At 49.0% G+C, this 26220-nt stretch overlaps 1 protein-coding gene across 2 annotated transcripts in view; it reads right to left on the reverse strand.

Moving 5' to 3' along the window:
- SEPTIN9 (septin 9) overlaps positions 1-25034 on the reverse strand; it is a 143404-nt gene extending 118370 nt beyond the window's left edge. Inside the window, exon 1 of one of the 2 annotated variants that reach the window (XM_080394833.1) lies at positions 24998-25034. In XM_080394833.1, coding sequence (XP_080250959.1) covers positions 24998-25019 — 22 coding nt within the window. In that variant the 5' untranslated portion in view covers positions 25020-25034. Of the gene's footprint in view, positions 1-19429; positions 19518-24997 lie in introns of those variants that run through there. The other variant, XM_080394831.1, reaches the window with a different exon arrangement.
- Between the last annotated feature and the right edge of the window lie 1186 nt (positions 25035-26220).

Here is a 26220-nt window from a genome sequence, read left to right on the forward strand (position 1 = left end):
CACATGATTAATTTGTATGCACTGTGTTGGAGAAACATATGTGAACATTTTAACTTACCCTACATCATATATTACTTTGAAAGACAAAGCCCAGACACAACTGTCTCCTCTGTTCCTATATCCATTTCAGAAAGCCTGGTAACTCCCAGACCCCCGCCTGCCTCCCAGACTCCAGGCAAGCCAGCGGGACCTGCTGCTTATGGCAACATTCCCAATCCATCAGCAACTTGTTTAATTTCTCTGCTGTCCCAGCTGCCTATTTCTGAAGCGGTGATTGCCACAACATTCATTTCCCAGGTACGTTGAAAAAATTGGCAAAAAAGAATTCACCTTTAGCCTTCGGCTAAAGCCTATCCACACACCACGGGCTGATCTGTGCCTCAGTTTCTCTTAGCACAATAAAAGCGGACAACATAAATGCAGTGAAGTACCTCATGTGGGATGCTGTACGCTGACACTGCCCCAAATGCTGTGAGGTCCCAATATGGGGATTCCCAGGTCTGACAGCTCCTCAGGCTCTGGTGGGTCCTGCTGGAGGAACCTCAGCTCCAGGATGGTGTCCATCATCTCGGATGCTGGAGCTGTTGAGCTCCAGAACGGAGGCATAGAGGCTCCATACAAACCCCACCAGAGCACACCACAATTTTGAATCAGGATTTCTACCCTGCAAACAGGTAAGAAACTCCCAGGCTTTTGGGGTGATGCTGTTGTTCAATTACATTATTCAAACTATCTTCTCACCACCTACCAGATCTGTTGGACAATAAGAAAAGGGATTAAACCAGCACCAATTCAAGCTGCAGAACACCCCTAAACTGTGATTTGTAACATAGCCACAACCTTTTGAACCTTGTCAGCTGGAAGAGTGCATCATTATTTAAAAAAGAAAAAGAGAGAGAGAGAAGGAAAATACATAAAAGGCAGGAAAACTTTCATACCAGTGAGCCCTGGAATGGAGGGAGGGAAGGGAAAAGAGCTGCCTGGCAACTCAACATGGAAAAAGTGTCTCACGCTTAGAACCCTCTGCTTATATATATTATGTATATATGTATGCATTTTCTCTCTCCCTTTCCTCTCCTAATAGAAAAACCCTCTGTGCCTCCAGTAACGTTATGTGGCTGAACGGCAGGGCCAGACCCTGGGCAAGAGGGGGCTGCCCGCCCGCGGGGCGCAGGGAGAGCCCCCGGCCAGCAGCACCCGGAGCCGTGCCCCCGCTCAGCTCTGCCCCCCAAAGCACACTGCCAGCCAAAGGGCCAAAAAAATAGAGTCTGGACTGTCCGCCCACACATGCGAACACCCTGTCTGTCTACCAAGAGCTTTATCTGCACTGGAACGGGGCAGGCTGCTGCTACGCGCATCGCTTGGTGTGCGGTTTCCGTTACTGGCGGTGAGAGAAGGGCTGAAGTCGCTGGGAGCTTGTGCGCTGTAACCAGCGTTACAATTTTTAAACATACTTTTTTTTTTTTTTTCTATTCAGTCCAGTCCCTGATGTTTTTTTCATAATGATTTTCTCCCCTCTAAAAGCCTACTGCTTCTTTGGACACGAGCAAGAATGAAAAGGCATATTTCCTCTGCTCAACAGGGTTTTAAATAGCCCTTCTTCAGACAAGCTGCAAGAGCACTCAGGTCCTGGCTCAGCTTCTTGCAGAGAACAAACACCTCTGCTCTGTCTGCACGTGGGCAAGGTGCAGCATCAAAATCTAGCTTTCACAATTGCTCAAAAACCAGAGAAAAACGTCCCTTATGGGTGGCACGCTGAAGAATGCAGATATGCGGCCATGCTGAGCTAGTTAAATACATCCTTTTATGTTCAAAGGCTTCATTCAGTCTGTGGCAAAGCAGGACGGAAGCAGAACAAGGAGCTCGCAAGCTTGGACAGGATCGCACATAGGAACAGGCTTTATTCCCTTTAGCAACGACTCCAGTGGAAAAACACACACAGGACTTGGAGCATCCAGTGCGGCACAGCCATCGGAGCATCCATGCCTTGGCTGAGCCTGTGCCTTTTATGCAAACATTTCTGAGAAGAGCTTATGTGCCCGGTCTCACTGGGGTTCTCTGGGGATCTGTAATTACTTTTCACACCCTTTTTAAGTTGATAAACCCGAAGGTGGACAAGCTGAATTGATTTGCTCTGTATTGGACGTGGCATTAGAATTGATTTGCTCTGTATTGGACGTGGCATTAGAAGGAAGTTTTTCTGACAGCTGTTGGCCTGTTAACAACGTTAATAATACATAATGATGCTGTTAATCCCTTTTCAGCAAAAGGGAAAATAATGAGGAACAAGAAATTCATACAGGCTGTCCAACACCTTAATAGCAAATCTGAAAAGAGGAGGGAGCACTACGGAGCCCAAGCCAAGCCCGCTACCCGTGATGTTCCACTGCCCCTCCACCAAGGGGGAATCCAGACACAGTCCTGGAAAGCAGATAAACAGCAGGGAAAGCTGGCAGCCTGGCAAGACAAGAAAAGAAGATCTGTCACAAAAAAAAAAAAAGAAAAAAGAAAAAAAAGGCAAGCAACAACTAAAAATATGCTGCTCTGAGCGCAGTGCCAGGAAGCCGGCAGTGTGGCAGGACCGGAGAGCATCGGCACACTGGGCACATTCTGGGGTTACCTCTATTTATAGTGCAGAAGCAGCAGGCTGAGCCCCGGGTTTGGGTTGTGGGGCTGTGAAATGAAAATCAAAGGTTTCCACCCCAGACACAGTGTCTATGAGTCTTCCCTCTCAACACAGTTCAAATGCCCTCAAGCCATGCTATAAATTTATTGCAGTGCACTGGACTAAGAAACATAATGAAATATGCTTTATTTAGCTGAAATTAGGAATGCTTCCCCACATCCCCAGCAGAATGACTTAAAAAATGGAATAGTCCAACAGTTAAAATCGGTCAGTCCAAGAACAGCTCATTCAATCCAGCGGATGTGCCGCAGCAGGACAAAGTTAAAACATTCACAGAGCTTAGCCTCACCTTGGCTCACTGGCTGAGCAATATTTTTTCACTTTTTATAATCAGCGACTAATTCCCTCCAGATCCACAGGCTGGGACCATATGGCACAGCAGAAAGGCAGCAGCACCGAAAGACACCGGGCTTCACCAGCGTCTCCTTTGCGACTGCTGAAGCCAAGAATCGCTCTGACTGGGTTGTGTCGGTGCAAGTGAGATCCCAGCCAGGCTCACGTTTGAATCACTCCCTCCAGACAACACCGGGCCAAATGTTCTACTATTTCGTGCTTCTTGCAGCTGCTGATATAACACATCATGGATGTAAAGTACTCCAGTATTGAAACGGGAGCATCTTCTAGATACTTGCCCTGATGCAGAGGATGTAGACATGGTGCAGGGCAGCAGGGAGACAGAAAAGCCACACTGTAGCAAGGGCAGTTTCTCCAGGCAGGCTGGATTCTAACTGACTTGGAGTCTGAACCTAGAGCTAACCAGGGAACTGCCAGGGACGTTCGCCTGCGATACAGTCAACACGTACATTCCCCAAAACTCATCAGTTTTTGCATGATATACCCCAAGCTTTTCATGGGTGCATATGATAGTAACAAGACAGGCCACTTGTGATTTATTTTCTCACAGTAAGTGATCCATGCCACTACACTCATACAATATAAAAAATCAAAAGAACAAACGAGCAATTTCCATTATCAATAGAAACCACAGGGTGAAGACAAACAATGGAGGATGTAACCCAGGAACTTGCTCTCTCTACACAGTCCAGTAAAAACAAAAAACAAACAAACAAAAGAACCCAAACCAAACAAAGGTCGTGTTGGAAAGGGATGGACCAAAACCAGCAGGAGACATCCCACACTGTGCTGGAGTCAGCAAAGCGGCACCAGCTCATCCGAGCAGCCAGCATGACCCTTGCTTCTGTTACATGTATTTACTAGTGGGTCTGCGATCAGATAGTTCAGCTTCCTCCTTCACCCAGCACAAACGCGGCAGGGCGCCCAGACAGCACTGGAGATGTCTCCATCCAAGACCACTTTCCTCCTACGGACATTTCCGCGCTGCCAGCTCCCCAGAGCTCTCTCCGGAGCCGTACAGGTCTGGGCCAAGTCACGGAGCCTTCCCTGGTCTTCACCAGTTTGGCACTGGGATGGGTGGGAGACCCCTCCGCAGAAGAGCCCTTCAGAGGTGTCTACAGCACCTACACAGCACCGGCAGCTTTTAAAGCAAAGACCAACATGCAGAGCTGTCTCCCTCCAGGGCAGGACCTGCACCAGCCTGTGCATGGCAGGGGCACCCAGCCCTGCCCCTCGTCACCCACCCTGCCCTTTGCTGCCTCCCAGGCCGTCCTGCTGCTGGCGGGGGAGGATGACAGCGAGGAGCCCACTCCGTTTGCCCTGCAGCTGCTGCAGAGCTGGCACAGGTACCAGTGCAGACTGGTGGGACAGTCTCTGCTCCCTTTTAGGATGCACATATCCATCACAACACTCTTAGGACCATCTGCTCAGGACCATACAGGGTGTGAAATCTATCTCTTTATCTACCTCACGGGTACTATCCAGACAGCGGGCAAGAGAACGGCCTTCACTGGCAGCTCTATTTCACCCTGCTTCACACAAAGAAGCCTGGAGCCATTAGCAGGAGGAGGAGAGCCCACACACAGTTTGATCCATGCTGCACAACCACCGCCCCAGTGGCTTCTCCAACGTACCAGACCAGCTGCTGGAGATGGAGCTGCAAAGTTTTAAGGCTGACATAGGCCATCGTCTTCAGAGGTAGAGCCCTGCACATGGAACTGTGGGTGCCACTGGAGACCACTGGGGACAGAGGGGCTCCGGGGGGCTGGGAGGGAGAGACATCTGTTTGCAGAGCAGCAAAGGAAGAAGAATCTCTATCGCTTCAAGCCAGAGTCCAACGAACCACGCTATTACGACTTCACTTCCATTAACTTGAAATCCACTTGCAACATTACCCTCAAAAGGAATATGTTTATAAAAAAAAAAGGAAAAAAATTCATGTTCATTTCCAGCACTAATCAGAAACATGCACTGAAGAATAAAAGACACTTTTCCAGATTCTGTGTAATAGACACTCTTTACAAAGAAGCTGAGCACAGCTAGAAAAAAAAGCCTTCAGACCATATGCATGGTTTCATTCTGGATCAAATATCTCTGGCAGCAAATGGAGCTTTCACTGGGATGGAGGGATGCTGGTGGAATGGAAGGATGCTGTTCCCAAGGGGCACTGATTGCAGACTCAGGAGAGGACCACCACCTTCTCCAGCGCAGTTACCACCACACAGGTGCACCAACAACTGCGTGTGCCAAGGTTGAAGGCTAAGCATAGACCATACAGCCTGAACCACCAACAACTGCTTCACTTCCGTGGGAGCTGGGTACCATCACGCTGGGGACAGACAACACTGCTAATCAGCACAGTGCTATTAACACGAGTGGAGCCGTGAGTTCACACACGGAAAGAGCCCAGCCTGAGGCTGGATTACAGGTAACCCTCAAGGAAACCACAGCAAAACTGGCATTAGCAAGATGCACATATTCTTACCATAACATTATATTTCTGGCAGGTGCCAGACACATTGTAACACTTTAAAAAATGCTCCAAAAGCTTGAGCTAACAATAAGAGGCCACAAGAATTAAGCCTCATTTTTTCCCAACATTAGAAAGGCTTCCCCAAGCCCAGCAGTGCCTGCCCAGAGCTCCTGTCCACAGCAAAGGGCTAAATTAGGTAGAAGAACCAGTCTTGCATACAGTGGTAGAAGATGACAGGGATGCAGCACTTGAACCTTGGCTCAAGTTCAGGCTTTGATTCAAGATTTTAACTGAAATTAAACTGCAGTAAATCTCAGGAAATCAGTTGATGCATCCACAGAGCTCAAAGCCAGAAAATCACCTTAACCTGCAAAAACCCACACCACACATTTTTATCCAGTCATCGTGAATTCAAGCTTGTGCTTGAACAAAGTCTTGGCTTTTCAGAGACACTCAATCTCTATGTCAAGATTAAAATGCTGGAGTGACCCCAAGTGCTTTGGCAAGTTGCTCAATAGTTAAAATGGCCTTCAAACAGCACAGAGACCATGCCTCTTCCCCATGCATTCACTCCGAGGTGAGCAAAGTCAATCCTCAGATATTCACTTGATAGAAATAACAAGATCATTTCACCGCTCTTTGTGATCGACTGTTCTTTACTGCCCACAAATTCCTCACAGCTGATAGTCATTCAGAGATATGCTGGACAATCATGAAAGCACAAAAAGAAAAAATTAGCACAGGCAGTTTTTCATACAAAAAAGCGTGTTAGTCATCATCTGTGATCCTTCTGGTTAGAGTGTTTCAGTAATCCAGCCGGGCAGCAGAAGGGATGCCACGTCACCACACTGACACATCAGATGACTTGTACAAATGCGTATTTATAATGCAAGTATCCACACAAATTGGAAGGGACTGGAAAAATGGGTCTTTTGTAAGTATTGTCAGTTTTACTAGTTTATGTGGTCCTTTTACTTAGCAGCAGGAGGGAAAAGAAAAGGATTTACAAAGGAACAGAAAGCTGTTCCTGTGAAGCTGTACTGACTGGGAGCAAACCTGGTAACTACTGTCAAGTCTAAAATCATTTCCAGTTCACTGTTGAAACTAACCAGATTTCCAAAGTGATCTTGTCCCTCTAAATTTACCCTGTCTTCACCACGCTCCCCATTTGCTCACACCCTTTAACTTCTGAGATCCAAGAGAGAGAAGCAGGCAGGATGGAAGAACTACAGCAGTGTCTTCATGGCATTTTTTGCTAAATTAGGGGGGTTTGCAAGAGCGTGTCACAGACCTTGCAAAGCTATCATGAGAGCAGGTTGGATCTGGTCCCATTTGTTCCTGCAGAACCTGCAGCATCCCAGCAGAGATGGGAAGGAGGGAAGGTGTCTGAACTCATCCAAGCTGCAGCCTTGCTCAGAGAAGGAAATAATCAAACTCTTACATTAACCAGCTGCCACAAGGGCTTCAGCAAGCTAGAAATGTGTTAGTTAATCATTAACATCCATGGCACAAGAGTCCCCAGGAGACTGAATGGACAAGGGATAAGGCTTAGCATGCAGAGCACTATGGAAACAAAGAACAAAACAAATGATTGCCTCTCATCCTTTGCCTTCCAAAATACCCCAAACATTTACAGCATCCAGACTCAGGAGCGCACCTCACTTTCTCAGGTTTGTCTGGCAGCAGTCATGGATTAGTTGGAGAAAACCACTGTCAGATTTGAAGGAGGGGAAAAGAATTTTAAAACTGCAATGTGGTATTTCCATATGGATCAAATCCTCCCAAGCCACCCCGCGGCTCTCCTCCCCACAGGCCCATAACGCTCTGGCTCTGACCACACAGGGGAACTGCTGGTGCAAACTGCCCAGCCCAGCATCTGGCGCTCTGCTGCACTCTGACACTATGCACAGCTTCAGCACACTAAGCAGCAATGTGTTACTTCAGATTAAAAAGAAAAATAAATAAAAATCATCCTTACTTAGACTTTAAATCATTTTCTTTCCACCTCCTTGTAACCTCAATGCAATCCAAACTTTATTTTTCAGCCACAGCATTTGCTCAGCGGCTGCTCACTGCTTCCCTGCTCTTGTTTCAGACACACAGAACTTGTCTTTCAGAGTCCCCCCGCAACAAACTTCACTGGATTTATCATCGGAGCCCTCTAAGCCTGGGGCTGCCATCAGGATGTAATACAGACCCCTTCTGTTTGCCAGGCTCTGAAAGGCAAATGTTGATTTTTCCCAGAGAGGGATGGGGGTGTGTAAAGGAGAAAAGCCAAGAACAAAGAGGCAGTGGCTCACTAGCCAAAGGGCTGCAGACGACAAAGGGCAGAGGTTAAGGGTTCTCCTGAGCCGGGAGACCCACGGGGGTGACCCATGGAGGCGTGCCAGTGCCTGTAGTCACCAGGACACCCAGAGCAGACCTGGCCACTTTGGACTCCCCAGGCTTAGTGAGCAACTGCTCATTCACAGCTGGAGGAGATAAGGGGCAGCCTTTGGTTTTGAGACCAGCATCTGACTCTGAAGACACTGCAAAGGGAAAAATTCAGCCAGGGATTTTACTTAGTTACTAACACGCAAGTCCAAGTCTCACTCCAGACTTGTGACAAATGCCCTTTTCCTCCACGCAGTACGAGAGATGCTCCACTGCAGCCATGCTTCTTCCAGACCAAGGAACCAGCGACAGGCAAAGAGGCAGCCAAGGGACCACAGCCACTAAACCCTATTCCCTTCCTGGCCAGAAACTCCAACAAATACACATGGGTCAAGGTTCACAAACCGTCTGGCCACTTGACTGGGAACTGGTAACGCTGGAAAAGCATTAAGCTCAAGCAGACGATGGTCACTTTTCTCTCTGCGTGAAACACACACAAACATACTTTGGGCTACAAACGCCACCTGGAGCCCTCCCACCCGAGCATCCCTGGTGGAGCAGGGGCCTGAACACACTCATTTTACAGTCATGTGTTCATACAGTGATGAGTCTGTATGATGGTAGGACCTCTGTGATACTCTGATGTTACGGAGAATTGCCTGAAAGTCAGAAAGCCCAAGATGCAAGCGGCAGCTCAGAAACCAGCTCCCTGGGCAGCCCTACACAAAAAGAATTAAGCTCAGAATCACAGCTGCTCCCTTGGGACATCTGCTTTATAATATTTATCTTAACCCCAACTTGAGCCACATCGTGATCTGCTCACTCGAGGCCAACCTGCCCTCAGAAGATGCTGAGGCAGGCACCTGGGGAGAACCAGCGTGGCGGGGGGGTCAAAGCCATCTGTAGGCAGAGGAGCCAGGAACTGCTCAGCCGCCATCACGGCTCCACTGTGACTCGCTGCACATTAACTTTCCTCCTCCACATATCCTTTTCTCTGCCTGTAAAATGAGGTGTCAAACGCTTCCCCTGCTTATAGGGGCAGGAGGGATGTATTACTCAAGGTTTTTACATTTTAGCTGTACTGTAAAGAATGATTCAGGCACTATCTATAGATTTCTGAGATAATGTCCGCTGTCCTTAAACATCAGGAAAGAAGGGGAGTTACAATTAGAGACTATGGCGAAGCCCTAGACCCATACAGTTGAGGGTTTTCTCCTCCAGAAGTAGCCAAGGCAACCTAGTTTTCATGGACTAGTAACATTCCTTTGAATGTTTTCCTTTGTATCTTGCAATTATATTTAATAGTGGCTACAGCAGGGAAATTGGAATAGAAGAGAACTCCAGCCAGTTTTTAGGATGTATTTGAGTGCCTAATATTGCAGATCAGCTTATGCTACAGTTTGCAAAAGTGCCTTTACAAACTGTAGCGTAACTCCATCTCTATCTGAAGAGATGCTGCATGTACAGTTCTCTCTTCCACCTCCAAGTCAGACACCCAGAGACAAACCCCAATCCCAAAGTCAGCCTCACCAGCAGCTTAAGGCTGCTTCTCTGAGGGGGCAACAGTCAACACTGAGATTGTTTCCTGTGAGCTCCCCCCCAGTTTCTCTTATATGAAGCATTTAAAGGCATTTAACGGAGGACTAGGTTCTCAAAAGCACCCATGGCCCATGCTGAGCCCCATAATAGGGCTGCTGCATCCTGCTGCTGCACAGCAGAGGAGTAGGGTACTCAGCACAAAAGCACTAAATTAATTTAAAAACAAGATGTACGATCAATACATAAGTGCCAATATCTTAATGGTTTATTCTTCTAAATCTTTGTAAGAGACAAAATAACTCCAGAGCCAACACCTACCTTTCTGCCAAGCCACACTCTCCAACAGTCAGCTCTACAGAGGGGCAGTGGGAAGATTAAGAATAGGTTAATTTAAATAAGCCCCAGCTGTAGGAATCACCTCTATTTGCTACTACTCCATGACTACACACTCCTCAGGTGTCAAGCGGTCTCAGTGCAACTTGTTCCTCTAATGGGTTTCTGCAGCTGCCAGCAGGAGAAAGGTAAAGCACCTGGCACCACCAAACACCTCAGCCCTGGCAAACGGCAGAGTGAAATCACTCCTGGCACAGCTGGAAAACATTTCAAGTCATGGAGCACTGCCTGCAGCCTCTAAAGAAGCTTTTCTCTCTTAAAAGAGGGCTCACACAAGGAGACACAAAGCCTATTCTGTAGGTCTGGCTGAAAGGCAGCATTGTACGTGGAACATGGCACGCTTGGTGGAATGGAGCCGGGCAGCGGAGCTCCAGGCCCAATCCAGAGCCCCTCCCTCAAGTCACTTACCCCAACCATACAAGTGTTGACTCCACCATGAAAAGCCTCACAACAAAAAAGGCAATTGCTGCTATTTCTGTAACAAATACGTGCATATGCACTGGACCCAGATCTGCTTTGTGCTGTGGATTCTCCCTGGAAAGCTTAGCCTGCAACTATCGAGTAACCCAAACCTCTGTGCACCATCCCCAGCACCACTGAGACCTTGTGCTGTGCTGAGTAGCAGCATGAGAGAGGATTCCCAACACTGTGAAGCTTATGGGCTTGCACTTTATTCCATAAGGAACGAAGCAGCCTGCGTGACCTGCCACGGCACACGCACAGGCTGCTGCCAGCCAAACCTGAAAGGCTTTTTTCTGTCTGGAGGCTCAGGTCGCTTCTGATGACCCCTACACCACTGTCAGAGTTTATTACACAAGCTGACCTTTCATAAATGGCATCTTTTGCAGTCAGAGGACTTCAACACCTCTTGTCCAGAGGGGATGCAGTGTCCCTCTAGCCCAAACCTGCCCCAACCCTTTGTAACCCCTGCAGGAGCATCACCCTGGTGGAACCTCCTTCCCCTATCCAGAGCTGCAGGATCTGCAAGGGGCCAAGGAGGATGCTCTGGGGGGTGTCAGAATTCCAGCCTTATCTCCAGAGGGAGATCACAAGTAGAAAATGTTTCTGTGTTGTCTCAGCGAGCTTCCTGCTGGCACCCCTCTTGCTCTCCACAGAAGCACCTCTTTGTGAGCAGTTTTGGAGCCAGAGAAGAATGTTCACTGGTACAGGCTAAATGTATTTGCCATTTCTGAGACATCAGATCTGTCATGGTGCCTGTTCTTGGCGTGACCCAGCTGTTCCTCAACCAACTGTCCCCTGAGCCGGTCAGCGGGAACAGCCCCAGTGGCACAGAGGGATGCTGCCACTTCTTTCAAGAACTGCTGGTCCACCGAGCAGTTGCTCATGGCACCGCTGCAAGCTGGTGGCCACATGCTTTAGTGTCTGTGAAGGAAGGATGCTCACTACTTAGGATCATAACCAGGGGTCTCTGAAGGCCTGGGTTGGACTCCTCTGTCCACCACAGGTACCTGGGAGCCTCAGGGCAGCACCTGCCTGAGTGTTTGGATATTAAACCTCTGCACAGCAGCCCCAGCCACCCTCCACAGTCAACAACAGGGACAGGCTCTGCAGCTGGTGAGTCACCTCCATCCGAGATGGAAAATAGGGTGATTCATCTGACAGCCCCTGGCTGGAGAGAGGCTGCAGGGACCAGCTCTGATTCAGAGATCGTTTTATGTGGCTCAATTTAGGCAAAATTAAATTCCACCTTGTTTTTTTCCTGGCCCGAGTCCTCTGTAATAGGGGATATTAGCTCTCTCCTAGCTTTAAGATCAATGTCTGAAAGACTGAAGACACTTAAAGGAATAGGAAGCACTTTGGTTATCTGCACAGTCATTAGACGAGGAGCAGGAGCCAGGATATCTGATTATGCCCCAGCCTGGCCACACAAACTGAATGAAGCAGCTTCTTTCTCTACAGCTCAGTTTCCTCAGCAATAAAGCGGCATAAGCATACGTCTTTCACTGAGAAGTTCCCAGGGACACTTGGAAAGGTTTTGGGAGCACAGTAGAAAAGGCCACATTTATTCACAAAGCACATCCCCTGAGGAGCCCGAAGCTCCTCTGCAGGGCTCTGCCCTGGTGACATGAGCACAGAGCGAGGCCACCGCCAGGTAGGTCCATGCTCTAGGAGAAGGTGAGAAACAGCCATGTCCCTCTCCAGTGGGAACTGTCACCCTGATGTGCCCTAAGCTTCCTGTGTGTAAATAAAACATTGACCTCCAGGGCTCTTGGGCATCTGTGCCCATTGGTTTATTCCGTAAGAAACTGAAATGAAAGAACCCAAAACTGCAGCTGAAACAGTGTTTAATCTTGCGAAGATTATGATTACATGATTTGAAAAGCAGAAGCGGCTGTTAAGCCCCCAAAGCAGCAGTCTGTACTTGGTTTATAGTCTTATTTTGCCCATCATCTATGGGTAACAGGCTCAGATGCTTCCGGGGTGCTCTGAGGGACTCTGCCAAAGCCTGAACTCCCAGCTGTGTTCTGACCTAAGGATACATCATTCGTTAACCACCAGAAATGGGAAATACAGAGGTTATAAAAGATGAAGACGATTCCAAGTAAGGATTAAATGCTAGTATGTTAGAGAATATTAGAAGTAAAATTAATCCTGATACACTGAAAATGGACAATAAACAAACAAAACACCTGAACAGAATGCAATGAGATTCAGCAAGGACCAGTGCAAAGGTGTCCCTCAAGTCAGTGGCTGCAGGAGGTTTCTATGAAAGATTTGTATCCTACGTGTGCCAGATTTATCATCATCAACTACAGAAATACCTTAGGGTGACAAGTACTCCTGGCAGATGCTTGCAGGAAGGTGGGATGGAGCTGACTACAGGTGGAGGTGGGGAAGGCAGGCTGTTAAAGCCATGTAAACGAGCCTGCCAGCAGCATCCAGGCTCAGCCCCAGGACAAGCTCACTTTGTAGATGATAATTAGAGCCATTCCCTTTGCAAACCTCTAACGCTGTGCACTGAATCCTTAGTGTGAAAAGCCACCAGGTGCCAGGCAGAGCAGCCCTGGCTGAAGAGTTTGCACTTAACCAGCTTGCTTATCTCTGGTTCTACCGTGCCCTTAAGTTTCCCCCCTGCATAATAAGCCGGGTCAGATCGGTTACCTTAAAAAAGCCAGAAAGCCCACGCAGGGCCAGCCCTGGAGCTAGCAGGCTGCTCCCATCAGATCCGCATGGCTGAGTGCTTCAGCCTGCGCCATCCCTGCAGCCCTACAGTGCCGAGGGGGTGGCAGAGCCTCCTGGAAACACCCAGACCATCTCCACTCAACAGAGTTAACAGGAGGTCCACCAGGCTGTGTTAACAAGCCATGATTTTGCCTTGAAACTGTGAAGCGCTGCACACGCCTGCTGCTGCTCCACGTGACAGCCAGGTATTTAGTCAGAGAGAAATGCAAGCAAAGCCACCCTGGCAAGCTTTGTGCTCTCCTAGAAATTCAAACAACGTCATCTCTAGATGGAAAGCAGGAGAGCATGGAACAGTCCTGGGCAAAGCAGCTGCCCCAGTGCCGATCCAGGCAGCCCACACAGCAGAGAGGAGGTGCTGAGGAGGAAGGAGAAATGCCACGACTCGGCAGCAGCAGCGTGTCTGAGCAGCCTGCTCTCCATATGCAGTCCCAGTATTGCCATATTGAACACCAGTGGGTTTTAACACCGTGTCTTCTCCTTTTCTGACCCACTGTTCTCCATCCAGTGACACCTTTTGCAACAAACTGTGTCAATTTAAAAAGAATATGCAACTTCTGCTCTTGAAATCTTCTGACCTAAAAAAATAGTGTGGTTTTCCCCTGTGGTCGTCATTTCTGCTGTCCGGCTGAGAAGAGTTAAAACCCCACATGCACTAAGGTGTGCTAAAGAAGGCGCAATTGTCACACTTAGGGGCCTGGGGTCTATGTGACAAGTTCAAACAGAGCCCCGTGCCCTCCACCTGTGCTGTGATTGTACAAGGGAAGCTCTGAAGACAAGGCTGAAAACTGAAATTGTTAAGAAAAATTTCTTTCTGTAGTCACGTGAACTCATATCACCTCATCAGACTATTTATAACAAAGAAATGCAATTGTGAAATAATTCAAGGGTTATCTGTATAGCTCTTACCTCCTCAGAGGCTATCACACCTCTCTTCCAGCATCCCTCCCAGTATGCCCCAGCACAACTCCTGGCTATTCTAATCCATCCTAGCACATAACCCTCTGAAGAAATTGTTTCCTGTCTTGATGTTTTCTCTTGCATCCTTCTAAGATTTGATGCTTTCTGCTCTTCCTCCCGCAGAGCTGACCCTTTGGCCCAGAAGCACGTGGAACCTGGTTCACCTTCTGTTCCCATTCTCCCCACCTTCAGCGCCTGGTGGGAGAACGCTGCAGAAATGCTCAAAATATCTCCTGGGGTGTCTGAGGAAGAAACACACGCAGTTCACCAGTGGAGTCGCTTCCTTCATTGCATCTCTGCTCCCTCACCGAGCGTGGTGGCACTGCAGGCTGTGCTGTGTGCTGGGTCTGCATCCTTCTCTCCTGCCCTTCCAGGCCTTGCTCCTGCCTCTCCACATTCCTGTACTGGTCTTCCCCCACCAGCCTCCACCAGCGTACATGCTCTGCCAGCACAGCTTCTGTTTTCCCAGCTGCTGACCCATGCTCCTGTGTACACCTGACCCGTGGGAAAACCTCCTCACCCCTGCTACACCTCTCGGTAACAGCCTGCCCATCAGATGGAGGCATCTGGGGCACAGACATATTTCCACAGGCCTAGGAATGGGGCTCTTCACCCTGGATTTTTACCCAGGACTAAGGTCAGGTTTTGCTCCTGGCTTGCCAGGGGCTGTGTTACTGTGCCCTGGACCAATCTTCCAGCTGCTTGCTGCCCAGTGTCCAGAGCCACTAACCTTTCTTCTGTGTTACAAACTGCCAGCAGCAGCACACAAACCATCCACCAAGGAACAGGAGTGGTCTGCAGAAGGGTTTAATACAGATACCCATGATAATAAGCACCCAGTACCTTGACATGTGAGGGGTCAAATCCCTTTCTGGCTTACACCCATCCCTAGGGGGCTTCCATACTTATATTCATGCCCCAAAGGCTCAGTAAAATCTGAACATTAATCCAGACACGTTACAAAACAACTTTTTACTATTTTCTCTCCACCATGGCTCAAGCACAGGGCTCTTACTTTTCCCATGATGATCTTAAAAAACTTAGCAAAGCCAAACACACAAAAAAACCCTGCAGCCAGAGACATCCTCCTCCCCTCTCCCCACCACATGCACTATCCAGAAAGCCTGGTGTGTATTTTAAACCGTGGATGCCTGATGCTGATTTCCTAGAGAGCGGCTGGTCCGTGAAGGCACACACGGAGCAGAGCAGCTCTCCCATGCAGGCAGCTTTGAAACTGCCACAAATGGATCAAACTCACAAGGGCTGATCTCATCCTTCCCAACATCAGCTGCAGGAATCAGCTGTCAAATTATTTCACATCACTGTTGGGACATTTATCAGACAAAAACCCACTCTGGGAAATAAATCACAGCCTTGAACTGCAGCTGCCAAGCGGGACGGGAGAGACCACCCAAGCCATGACATCCCCCAACAACCCACAGGACTGACAGCCTTTCCGTGCTCAGATGTGGGACTTGCCAACTGAAGCATCTCACTTGTCAGTACAGCAATTTGGGAAAGCGTTTACAGATGCGGATGTAGTTGAATGACAATTAACGTCGAAGGGCAATTAGCTACAGTAATGTTAGTCCTTCAGGCTGTATAAGTCCAAACTGTTCAGTAAATACTTCAACAGCTCTGAGAGTCATAAAGTGTCTGCTAAAAGAGGTCATATTAAAATAAGGCATTTGAAATCCCATGGTGGGATGTGGTGGTTTTGGTATAGCTTGGGCACAACTCAAACTCACATTTCTCGGTATTATGCCCAGCTTGATAAAACATGCTCTTAAATACATGAAGGCAGGACACCAAAGCAGAAAAAACCCTTCATGTGGCAGGCAGGGCTTCATGAGCACGTAATAAAGGTCTGAATTTGAGGATTTCCTGGTGCTTCTAGCAACTGACCTTAGATAAAAGCAGTACAGCACATGTGACTCCTTTTATCACTAGAACACTGAAAATCAGCGAGGTCAGAAACGCTTTCCAAAGCAAACCAGCGGATGAGGATTACAGCATTTCAGGATTGGACCGGCAACAACATCAACTTTCAAAGCTTCAAATTAAATTGTGTGGGCAATAAATTACATTTCATCCTCATTCCTACTGATTAATATATATATATATTGCTTTTAAGTTTAAAAATTAATTGAAAATCATCTTGGAAGGAAGATGGAAACTGAATATTAGAAGAGCAAAGCGTCGTCGAATGCTGGTGGCTGACACCCCTGATCACAGACCTGGGCAGGCTGGCAGCTCCCCACCAGGCGGGTGGGGGGTGACACTTTCTCTTCAGCCCAGAGCCAAACCTCTCCTGCAGGCAAAACAGCCTCCAGCCTCCTTAACTCACAGCTTTGCATCAACCTCAAACTCACTCGAACAAACCCCCTGCCACCTCCCATGGTCTAGCTTGTGCAAGTCCTTTGTCCTGACTTGTAACGCACCAAGATTTATTATTCTTCTCAGCAAATTTTATTTGTACGTGTCCAGGCACTTACAACTCAGCCACTGAGTCATTCAACAGCAGCTCTTGGCAGTAATTGCTGAGGGCATCTTGTCCTCATTTCCTTTGTTTATTCTGTCCATTATACAAAGCTATAGGCAATCCACATTTCCCTTGATAACATCAAAACCAAAGCAAGCTTGCACCCAGGGGCTGCTCTGGAGGATCAGGACTGAAGCTTGCTCCCCAAGTACGGGCACTCAGAGTTCCCTTGGCATCACCACCACCGCAGCCTGCGAAGGGATGTGGCTCCAGATGAGCCGAGGGCACAACCGAGTGTCAGGGATCCTCTGTCCCCCCAGCAGCTGCTTTGGGCTCAGCCCCTCAAGGCCTCGGGGAGATGCTGGGTGCTGAACTCTTCCCAAGGGGAGCCGGTTCCTCTGCAGATCATCCCTCCGTGAGTGCTCTCTCTCCCCCAGCAACTGGAGCCCGAGCTCTGTTATTCCCTCAGTCCCCAGAATAGCAATACTCCCACACCAGGAAATTATGGACTTTCTTGAGCATTACCATGACCTTTTTAATTTCCATTATGCCCTTAGCTGTCTCCTCCCCCTACACTCCTTCTCTAAACAAATCTCAGAGCTGCACAAAGTGTTTCCTGTAAATAATACTCATCTGGCATGGACAAAGGAAAAAAAAAAAAGGAAAAAGAAAAAGAAAAAAACCTTTTGCTGCTAGTTCCAGCCTGCAATCATCCCTCCAGTTTAATTTCTGTCTGCTTGACCTGAGAGCCTTGAAGGTAGCATGTTGTTTGAGGGAAATGGAGGGGACAGTTACGTGCTCTGGGCATCAGATTTGAGCCTGCCCTACCTGAAATTAAAAGTCAGGTCATGGAAGTAACTTACATTGTGCTTCAGACTACTAATGCAATGACCAATGTTAAAGCTTGAGTGAGGGCTGCACGATGAGCCCCTTTCTGCCCAGCGCAGCCAGCTGTTTTCACAAATGCAGCAGCACGAGACAAAATTTTTCCTTTCCCATCTCCTGGTGCCATCCCACACTGATGCTGGCCTCTGCTCTAGAGATGTCTGAATGCCACTGAGCACTGTGAGAGGCCACTTTGTGCATGTGGCACTGGAAGTTGCCTTCCAAGCCCAAAGCCAGGATTCCGTTCCAGGCTTCTGTGGCGATGGACCAAGTGCTCCGAGTGCCACCTCACAGCAGCTGCAAGAGAGGCTTTTGCAAGCCTGTACTGTCACCTAAACAATGAGTTACACAGAAGGAAGTGGTTTCCCAGGCAGCCTTGAGCACCACCTCTTAAACCCAAACCCTCTAAAGGGTGCTTTGAGCCACCCTTGTCACTAGTAAGTCTTTGCAGGCCAGTGTGGGAACGGGCTGACTCACCAGTGACTGCCGCCGCTCTCCCACCGCGCGACAGCTTGCAGTGTGACTGCCAGAAGGAACCAGGCACGAGCACAGCTGCTCTTCCTGAGGACACCGGGACCAACAGGGAGGGAAGCTGCCTGGTGTGCTGTTAAACATGCTGGCACGGCCAGTTAGCATCACCCCTAGGGACCGGTGGGTCCCATCTTCTCGTGCATGGCACCTGGGAGCTAACAAAAAGCAAGCACAGACTACACACACCTATCCGACAGGTTCAGTCTTCACAAACTGCTGCCATAAAAAGACCTCTCCTGTTCTACAGGCTTTGCCCTGGATTTGGATCTCACCTGATGCTGCAAAACCCCAGACATCTCTTGTCTAAGAGGGACAGGTTAGCCTCAAAGCCCCACTCACCATCTGCACTGCTTTCAGGAGGCGTCTCCCTGCAAGCAGGTAGTTACTCTCTGCAACAACATCTCCCTGTGCCACGTGGCACCGCTTCTTCTTGCTCACCCTGGGTGGGCATGAGACGATCAGTGTTTTGGGGAAGCAAATAATCACCTCCTTGGGCCCCACATGGCTTTCTGTTATTTTCTGCATATGTCTCTGTGTTGCAGTTTCTTATTTGGCTTTCTCCACAGGCTGGATTGTCTTGCTTCTCCAAACTATTTCCTAACAGATGTTGGGAAGTTTTGCTACCTGAAGCAAAGTTCTACCACAGCCCGCACATGCTAGCCAAGTCTGGCAATGGCAGAGCACCCAACCAAACCTGTCACACTGATCCTGCCACCCCAGCACAGTGTGGCACTGCTATAGGAGAAGTTTTTCATAACAAGATTACATCAATCATCACATGTGACGGCAGATCACATTGACCTTTATGGCAATATATTCTGTCAGCCTGCGAGTAAAATATAGCAGTCGTGCTTTTGATTGGGCATCTTATGGTCCCACCTCGTTTTTGCAGAAAGCAAGCGCAGAGGTAAGTTTGCCAGGACTGATGCCAGCTGCCGTCAACAACTCCTGATATCTGCTAAACCACAGAAACAGACTGTGAGGCCCTGAAGGCAGCTGAGAACCGTCTGTCCGAGGATCAGGGGGCTTTCATCCAACAGAGACTCCAGCAATCTGTAGCACTCCAGGAAAATTACAGGCTTTACTACCACAAGAGATGACAGGCACATTAGAAATCTAATTTTCTAAAGCATGCAACTTTTTCATTTTAAAAGTAATCGGAAGAATTGTTAAAGGTTTTTAGCTGTTAACCACACAGAGCAGAGCTGGGCAATGCTCAAGAGCATGGTCTGCAACACTGACCTGCTCATATGGGTTTTGCCTCTGCCACCCACCATACAGAAGTCACTGGCAAGTTTGGAGGTGGGAGGGAAGGACATGCACATTTTTACCCTGCATCCCCACAGCACTTAGGGCAATGGCACCCATTCTGTCCAGGCATCTCTAAATGTTGCTAGAGCTCAAACAACAAGCCCAGGGGAGCAGCTGGTGGGAACATCAGTGCATGCAGCAATGGGGAAGTGGCTCGGGCAGGGACAGAGCAGGGAACAGCATGATGTGATAGATCAAGTGGTAAAAAAATATTTGAAGGGAGCTGGGGAAGAAGACTCACCAGGCAGAATGTGTGAATGTGAGCAGGCACCATGGCTGCTGTTCACTGGCTGGAAACTGTGAGTGTGAGGCATGACCTAGTTGGAGATGTGGTTGTCCAAAACAGTGAGCGAGTGCTTGCCATGCAGGAACTGCATCGTGTTTGTTCTCCTTTTTCTTTGGGGGCTTAAAGCAAGGATGGGGGGCCATGGACATCTGGTATCAAGCAGCTTTCACATGGATCTGAATGATGCAGCATCATCCACGCAGCTGACCAAGCCAACGTGCAGAGCTTTCAGCATCCTGAAAATAGGATACAAAACTCTTTGTGCACAGGTCTCCTGCTATTTGTGGATTATCAAGAAACAAGTTTGTTTCATAGTCCTTGCTATTTCCTTTTCAGTAACACAAGGCAACCCAATCCCAACACAAAAACCATGTAATGAAAAACTTCCACAGCTTCAGGCAAAGGACCGGTGCTCCTGGGGCAGTTCACCCCACTGTGGCACTGCTAGCACCACCATCCCTCCTCTTCCATCTGCTCCTGGGTTCCAAAACTCTATCCTCACCCTTTTCCTTCCCCTTTATATCCCCCACACTTGCACTGACTTTACTAATGCTTCAGTTCTGCTCTGTCACTGAAGGAAAGGGAAAGAAGCCCAGGACAGGCTTCACTGCTCTGCTCGAGCACAGGGAGCTGGAAGGAGGAGAAGGCAGGGATGGGTGGCAGCAAAGAAGCCAAAACGGCATCCTCCGAGCAAGGGAGAGATAGGAGCCAGTTGTAAACAAACAAAACAACAACACAGCACAGAAAGTTTTGCCTCTAATAAAAGCAAACTTGTGCCCCATAACCAGCATGCAAGTTGCTCCTCCACCTGGTAGCTCCTCCGGTGGTAGCTCTGTCCCACCAGGCAGTGAGGACATGGGATGTAACAGAAACCTTGGCACTTCTGGATGCAGTGGATTTTTTCTGCTCCTGCTCTTCTGCAGAAGCCTTCCTGAAGGCCAGTACTGTTCCTTACTACACCGTCTATTTGCACAAGCACTGCTCAGCCATGCCAGTGGCTGCTTTGCCTCTTCACAAAGCAGTTTGTTACTGCAAAGTGCTTTGGTCTCAACACACAGCAGCTAAAACTTATTTGCAACAGAGACACCATGGACGTGCTGCAGCACATCAGGCACAGGCAGGGCTGTTCCACAGAGTGATAACAGCTGCAAGTGGGGCAACAGGACAGTTCATTCACCCGAGCCGGCGGAGGCATTACTTGCACTGAATTCATGTTTTGAGCAATAGGTTTGAACAGCCACAGACGGAGGATCCAGGTTCTTGTGGTTGATTGCAAATCCTCAGTACAATCATTTATTATTTTTTGATGATATCTTGTTGGCCCAGCAATGCAGGTTTGGGGTGTAAGAGCTAGCTGTGCGTTTGAGCTGAAAAAAAGGGCTTGTTTATTTTTATATATTTCAAAACAAACTATTAAGAATCTCTGTTCAAAACGACAACCTAAAATTAAATTAATGTTTTTGTTGGATCCAAGCAATATTTTTTCCTTGATACTGCTGTTTGGCCAGTGAACTTAAAAAAATAATAAAATTTATCAGTCTGAACAACTCTGTTCATTTTTCCACTGCTGAAACACCGAAAATGCCACTTAAATGACAGGAGACAGGGTCTGGTGCTCAGGAGAGAACAATCGGCTCTGCAAACATCAGGTCATCTCTGCCCCACCCAGCAACTTTTATGACGGTGAGGTTAAAAGCCATTGAGCGAATCACACCGGACCCATCGTGTGCAGTATCAGCCTGAAAAAGATTCAGCCTCAATTTTTCCAGACCATCCCAGAAAACCGGCTGCAGCCAGAGATGTACCGAGGCCCTCACAACCACCAGTGCTCATCCAGCCACAGCCCTTCATGCTTATTTAGGGGTGGCCAAGTCTACCCACCACTTCTTCACTGCGCTTTGACAAACTGTCATTTACCTCCAGGCGAGTGCTTGCTGCCGTGCATGTCCCTGTGCTACCACAGCTGCACGCCGCAGCGCTTGCTCACCCTGAGAGAGAGCTCACTTGCTTTTCTTCCTCAGCGGCTGCACATACCAGAGCATGAAGAGGGAGCCCTGTGGCAGGGTACAAACCTGACTTGCCCCCCTAACACCTACAAACTGCTGCTGCGTTGGCCCAGAGCTGTGGGTATGCAGCATCTGCAGGACACTGCGTGGTGCTGGCACCAAGGCAGCACCATGGGGCTGGGGCAGGAGGGGATCCTGGGACACTATAAACCAACCCATCTGAGAAAGGGGCTCTCTCCTCAGAGCATCCCAGTCCAGATAATGCCAACAGCTCCAGTTTGACTTATGTTCTGTTGCCCATGTTTTACAGGTAATCATTTTGTAAGTCACGATACAGGGAAAAAAATACTCTCAAATCCTAATGCAACAACTAGATCACAGCTCTGACTTACTCCTGCAGTTTTTCCTATAGCCTTAGCTCATATCTGAGGAGTTATTTCCCCTAAGTGCCTAAGCAATAAATTAGAAGTCCACAATTTAGGTAAGGGTGGGTCACGCATCACCACTATGGGTAATTCTGGAGGTACTGTAATTAGGGCAATCCTTATTTCAGTGCATGCCAGCATCTTACATAAACCTGAAACTGCAAACAGTCCTTGGCCAAAACAATTTGCACCATCGTTGAAAATACCTATAAATCCTTGTGCTGTTCATCACGAATCCTGTCTATTGCTTCTTTGGCAATGCCATTGTGCTTGAGTAATGGAAAATGAGAATCAAAAAATCCTTTAAAAAAATAGTATTCCAGGACAAGTAAAACATCTCAGAAAAAAACTCTCCTTGCCTTAAGCATCTGAAATAATAGACATCCCTAAAGCAAACATGTAAGAGCTGGATTCAATAGCGGTTATTGCTCATTTTTAACATGCTGTGTAAAATCCCCTTTTCACCCTCTCCCCTCCTTCTACCACTGCTGCCAGGAAGTTCCAGGAAAAAAGCGCTACTGGGCCGAGCCACACGTGCCCGCGGCTATGGCACAAAGGTCTGAGCCTCTCGCTGCTGCTAAGAGGCAAAGCATCCAAAGGCAAACTCTTAATCCCAGCCACACCTACATGGCATGTGCTCAAAAGTCATAGCAGATGGGTAATGATTTCCCCTGAAGTGCTGCAGAAGAGGTAAATCTTGCCCAGGGTGGGGAGCAGCCTGCTAACAGGAGCGCACTGCAGCAGTGCTGCCGTGTTGACAGAGGAGGATGGAGCAGGAGCTTCAGCCCTGTGAAGTCGCGTGAGATCCTCCAGCTGGGTTCAGTGGGACCGGGTCCACAGAGCAGGTCCAGAATATACTGGAGAGGAGCAAACAAGGCCAGCGAGGGATTCTCACTAACCTCAAAAAGTGTTTAGAAGATGGTTATTCTTTCCTTTTGTCATGATTTTTAGGAGTTTCTCAGCCAGGCACTGTGTTTCCAGCCTGTCAGGGGTTGTCAGCAACGTGCTTGGGAAGCACAGTGTTTGCAGCTGAGAAGTCACTTTGTCACCTCACCAGTTTCTCTGGCAGTAGGAAGCTCAGAGGCTCCGCAGCACTCTCTACATCTTACTCATGTCTTGAGAAGCAATCTGGATTCCCAGTGAAATTTCCCAAAGTAAGTCACCGTCACTGTTTCCCAATCTGTAAAACCACCAGATTTATGGAACAAGGCGGGCTGGCTCTGCCCTGCGCAGAGGTGGCAGCTCTCCAAAGGCGGCCCCCCCAGCATGGTGGGTGATTCATCCAGTGCCTTTCTGCCCGATGAATCAGCAAGAGGCAAGGCCCGGGCACAGCACGGCCAGGAGCTGCAAGGACGAAAGCAAAGCCTTTGCAACACAAACGAGAGCTGTGCTCAGAAGAGCTGCCCATGCTTTTTTTAAGAACAGTGAGGGTCATAGTGCGATTATCCTGTTGCTTCAGTGTCATGTATCCTGGCTAGTGTAATTCTTCTGTTCTTTCCCCTTAAATAGCTGCACTGTACCAAGGGAAGTCTCAAAGCAAACAGTGTTTCCAAAATACAACCGCAGTCCCTTTTGAATTAAAGGTACTGACCAGATGTCAACCGACCTCAGCTGCAACACCAAGAGAAGATGGATTTGGACACTGACCAGAGGCATATCAGTCACGTCAGGGGCTTTGCAGCACCACAGCTCCACTCCAGTGCACTCAGCCCAAAGCAAGCAAAGCAGTTAAGGACCACTTGGCCTCACCAGCAAGAAGTCATAATTATCAGGTCGCACAATACTGACAGCTTTGTCTTACAACAGCCAGCTATCTCCAGACCTGTCCTTGCACCGCTCCTGTCTGCTCCAGGGCTGCTTTAGCCACCCTCTGCCCCTCAGGAGGCCTGTACAAATAACAGGCTTCCCTACGCACAATGCACAACCATTAAGACCCACTTTAATCCATTACAATGTGCTAATAATCATGCTTAGGCTTTCTCAGGTTCCCGGCATACAGACTCTAATAAAACCTCCCTGGCAGTCCATTTAGCAACACTAATGTGAGAAGAGAAATGTGCAAGAGAGAAATGTTACTAATTAATTTTAACAATAAACAGGCAGCAGCATGACACAGGGAATTTTCCGAGTGAAGACAAACCCCCAGCTCCTGTGGCTTATGAGCTCAGGCAGAGTCCAGTTGGCCATATGGCTTGGGTGACTCGAAGCATGGCAGCTGCCACCAGCACCCTATGGTGCAGCCAGACCCGTGACTTAGGACCTTAGGAGGAGGCCAGCATGATGATACGGCTTCCCCACAGCAACGAGAGCAGAATGGGGCTTACAGAGCACGGGGTCACGGGCTGGTAGCTGGAGCTGAGCAGAAATCAGCTGCAGAGCAAAGTCCTGCACCTGGAGGAGCTGCCAGAGGCACCTGAGCTTTACAGGGTGAGCAATGGACCTTTTGTAGGAGATGTGTCTGCTCCATCATGCACCAGCCACTTCTTGGGGCTGCTGGCAGGATTGCACAGAAAGCACAGAGAAATGACATCAGTCATGGTTACGTGCTCCCTCCCGTGTTAGCTGGGGAGGCAGGAGCCTGCGTGAGCCAGCGAGAGCAGAGGGCACAAAGCCCTCGCTCCATGAGGCAACACTGGAAAAGCCAGGATGGGAAGCAGGGAGAGGACAAAGTCCCACAGCATTAGAGGATCCCAGCTTTTCCACCCCTGATTTGGAAACCCCTCCAGCCCTGATGGCAGCTGGTGTCACACAGAATGCCACCATCCTGATTTAATTTCCAGCTGCTGCTCAGCTGAGCACTGGAGCTCACCCCGCGCTGGCACAGGTGCCTTCTGAATAACGCTCTGTGCCACCAACACAGAGTTTTGCCTGGAAAAAGCTGCCTCCCTGGATTTGTTTTGCTTTTTAAGCCTTTTCCTCTGATCAACAGTGTTTGTTTACACACAGTGAAACAGCTGCTCACTCAGCTACAGAGCCGCTTGGAGGGAGAAGAGCGTGTGCAAGTTGTACTTGCAGGGGCTTTTTCTTTCCCTAGTACAGAGCGAAGGGAGAGAGGCGAGAGGAGAGAGGCAGGGAGGTGGCCACTTGCTCACCTGAATACGAGGACTTCTTCATGATGTCACTCCAAGCTATGACATAGGAGCGGAGCGAGGCGTTGGGGTGCACGGTCCCTGGGGTGCCGCAGGCACGATCCCTTTGTTGGCGTGGGCAGGGACGAGGAGGGGACGCGTGCCCTGCCACCGCATCCACACGCGTGGCGCCAGCCCGGGGCAGCCCAGCACTCCAATTAATTAGCACACACCTTTCCTAATCTCGCACACAGTTATGGGCTGTTCCACCTCTCCTGGTGCTGGCAGGGGTAAAGCAGGGCTCAGCCTCCCAGGCGGCTGCACGTTAACCCCTCGGAAAACAAATGGTCCCTGGGGATTACTCCTGCCAACTCCCAGCCCTGGAAATCCCAGGGTATTTATTTAGCCAGTGCAGCAAAGGGAAGGGAGGGAATTTCACGCCTCCAGCCCGGCGCACCCCATGCCTTTGACTCAGCCCTGTGCTGCCAGCGGCTCAGGTCAGCGCTGCTCTCAGGTCAAGCAGTTTTTAGTTCAAAGTGCATTACCGGCCCATCAGCACCCTGCAGTGGAAACACCTCTTTCCTCTTCAAACACGGAAAGGACTCATTCAAGGCTGTAAATTGAGCACAGTGCTTACGCAAGGTTATGACATGGGGAGAGCTACGTGTGAGCGGTTACTCACTGCTGAGGGGGATGCAGAAAGCCACGTACCCCATAACCAGCTTTCCAAAGCACTGGGATCCGGCAGCTCCCCCGGGTTACTGGGGAAAAGGAGGCTCCATTTTGCTATTCCTTATGTGCCCCAGCACGTGGGTCTGCTGAGAGAGCAGACATGCTCCTGATCACTCCTTTGTGAAGTGCAAGTTGGACAATTAGTTACACAAATGCAATAAGCTGGGGGCATTATGAACACAGACAGGAAGAAAGAGCAAATTAAGACAGCTATGACTGAAGGCACAGAGAAGCACAGGAGCCTGAGCTACTGGAGGAAGGACTGGGCTGACCACTGGGAAGATTTCCACAGCCTGCTGGGATGAGTCACCCGCACGAAGACGAGTCCCATCCCCACAAGACAACTCCACCAGCTCAAGGCATGGTTTCAGCAGGACGGGCTTTCTGTTCAGGTTCAGACTTTTCCACAGAAGGAGAAAAACTCTCTTACCCCCCAGCCCTAACCCTGGCATTTCTCAGGGACGGAGGAAGAGTAGATGAGCCGGATTAAGATGATGTGGTCCCATCAGTATTTG

Source organism: Falco punctatus, assembly GCF_963210335.1.
Source record: "Falco punctatus genome assembly, chromosome: 1".
In the NCBI taxonomy this organism is placed as follows: domain Eukaryota; kingdom Metazoa; phylum Chordata; class Aves; order Falconiformes; family Falconidae; genus Falco; species Falco punctatus.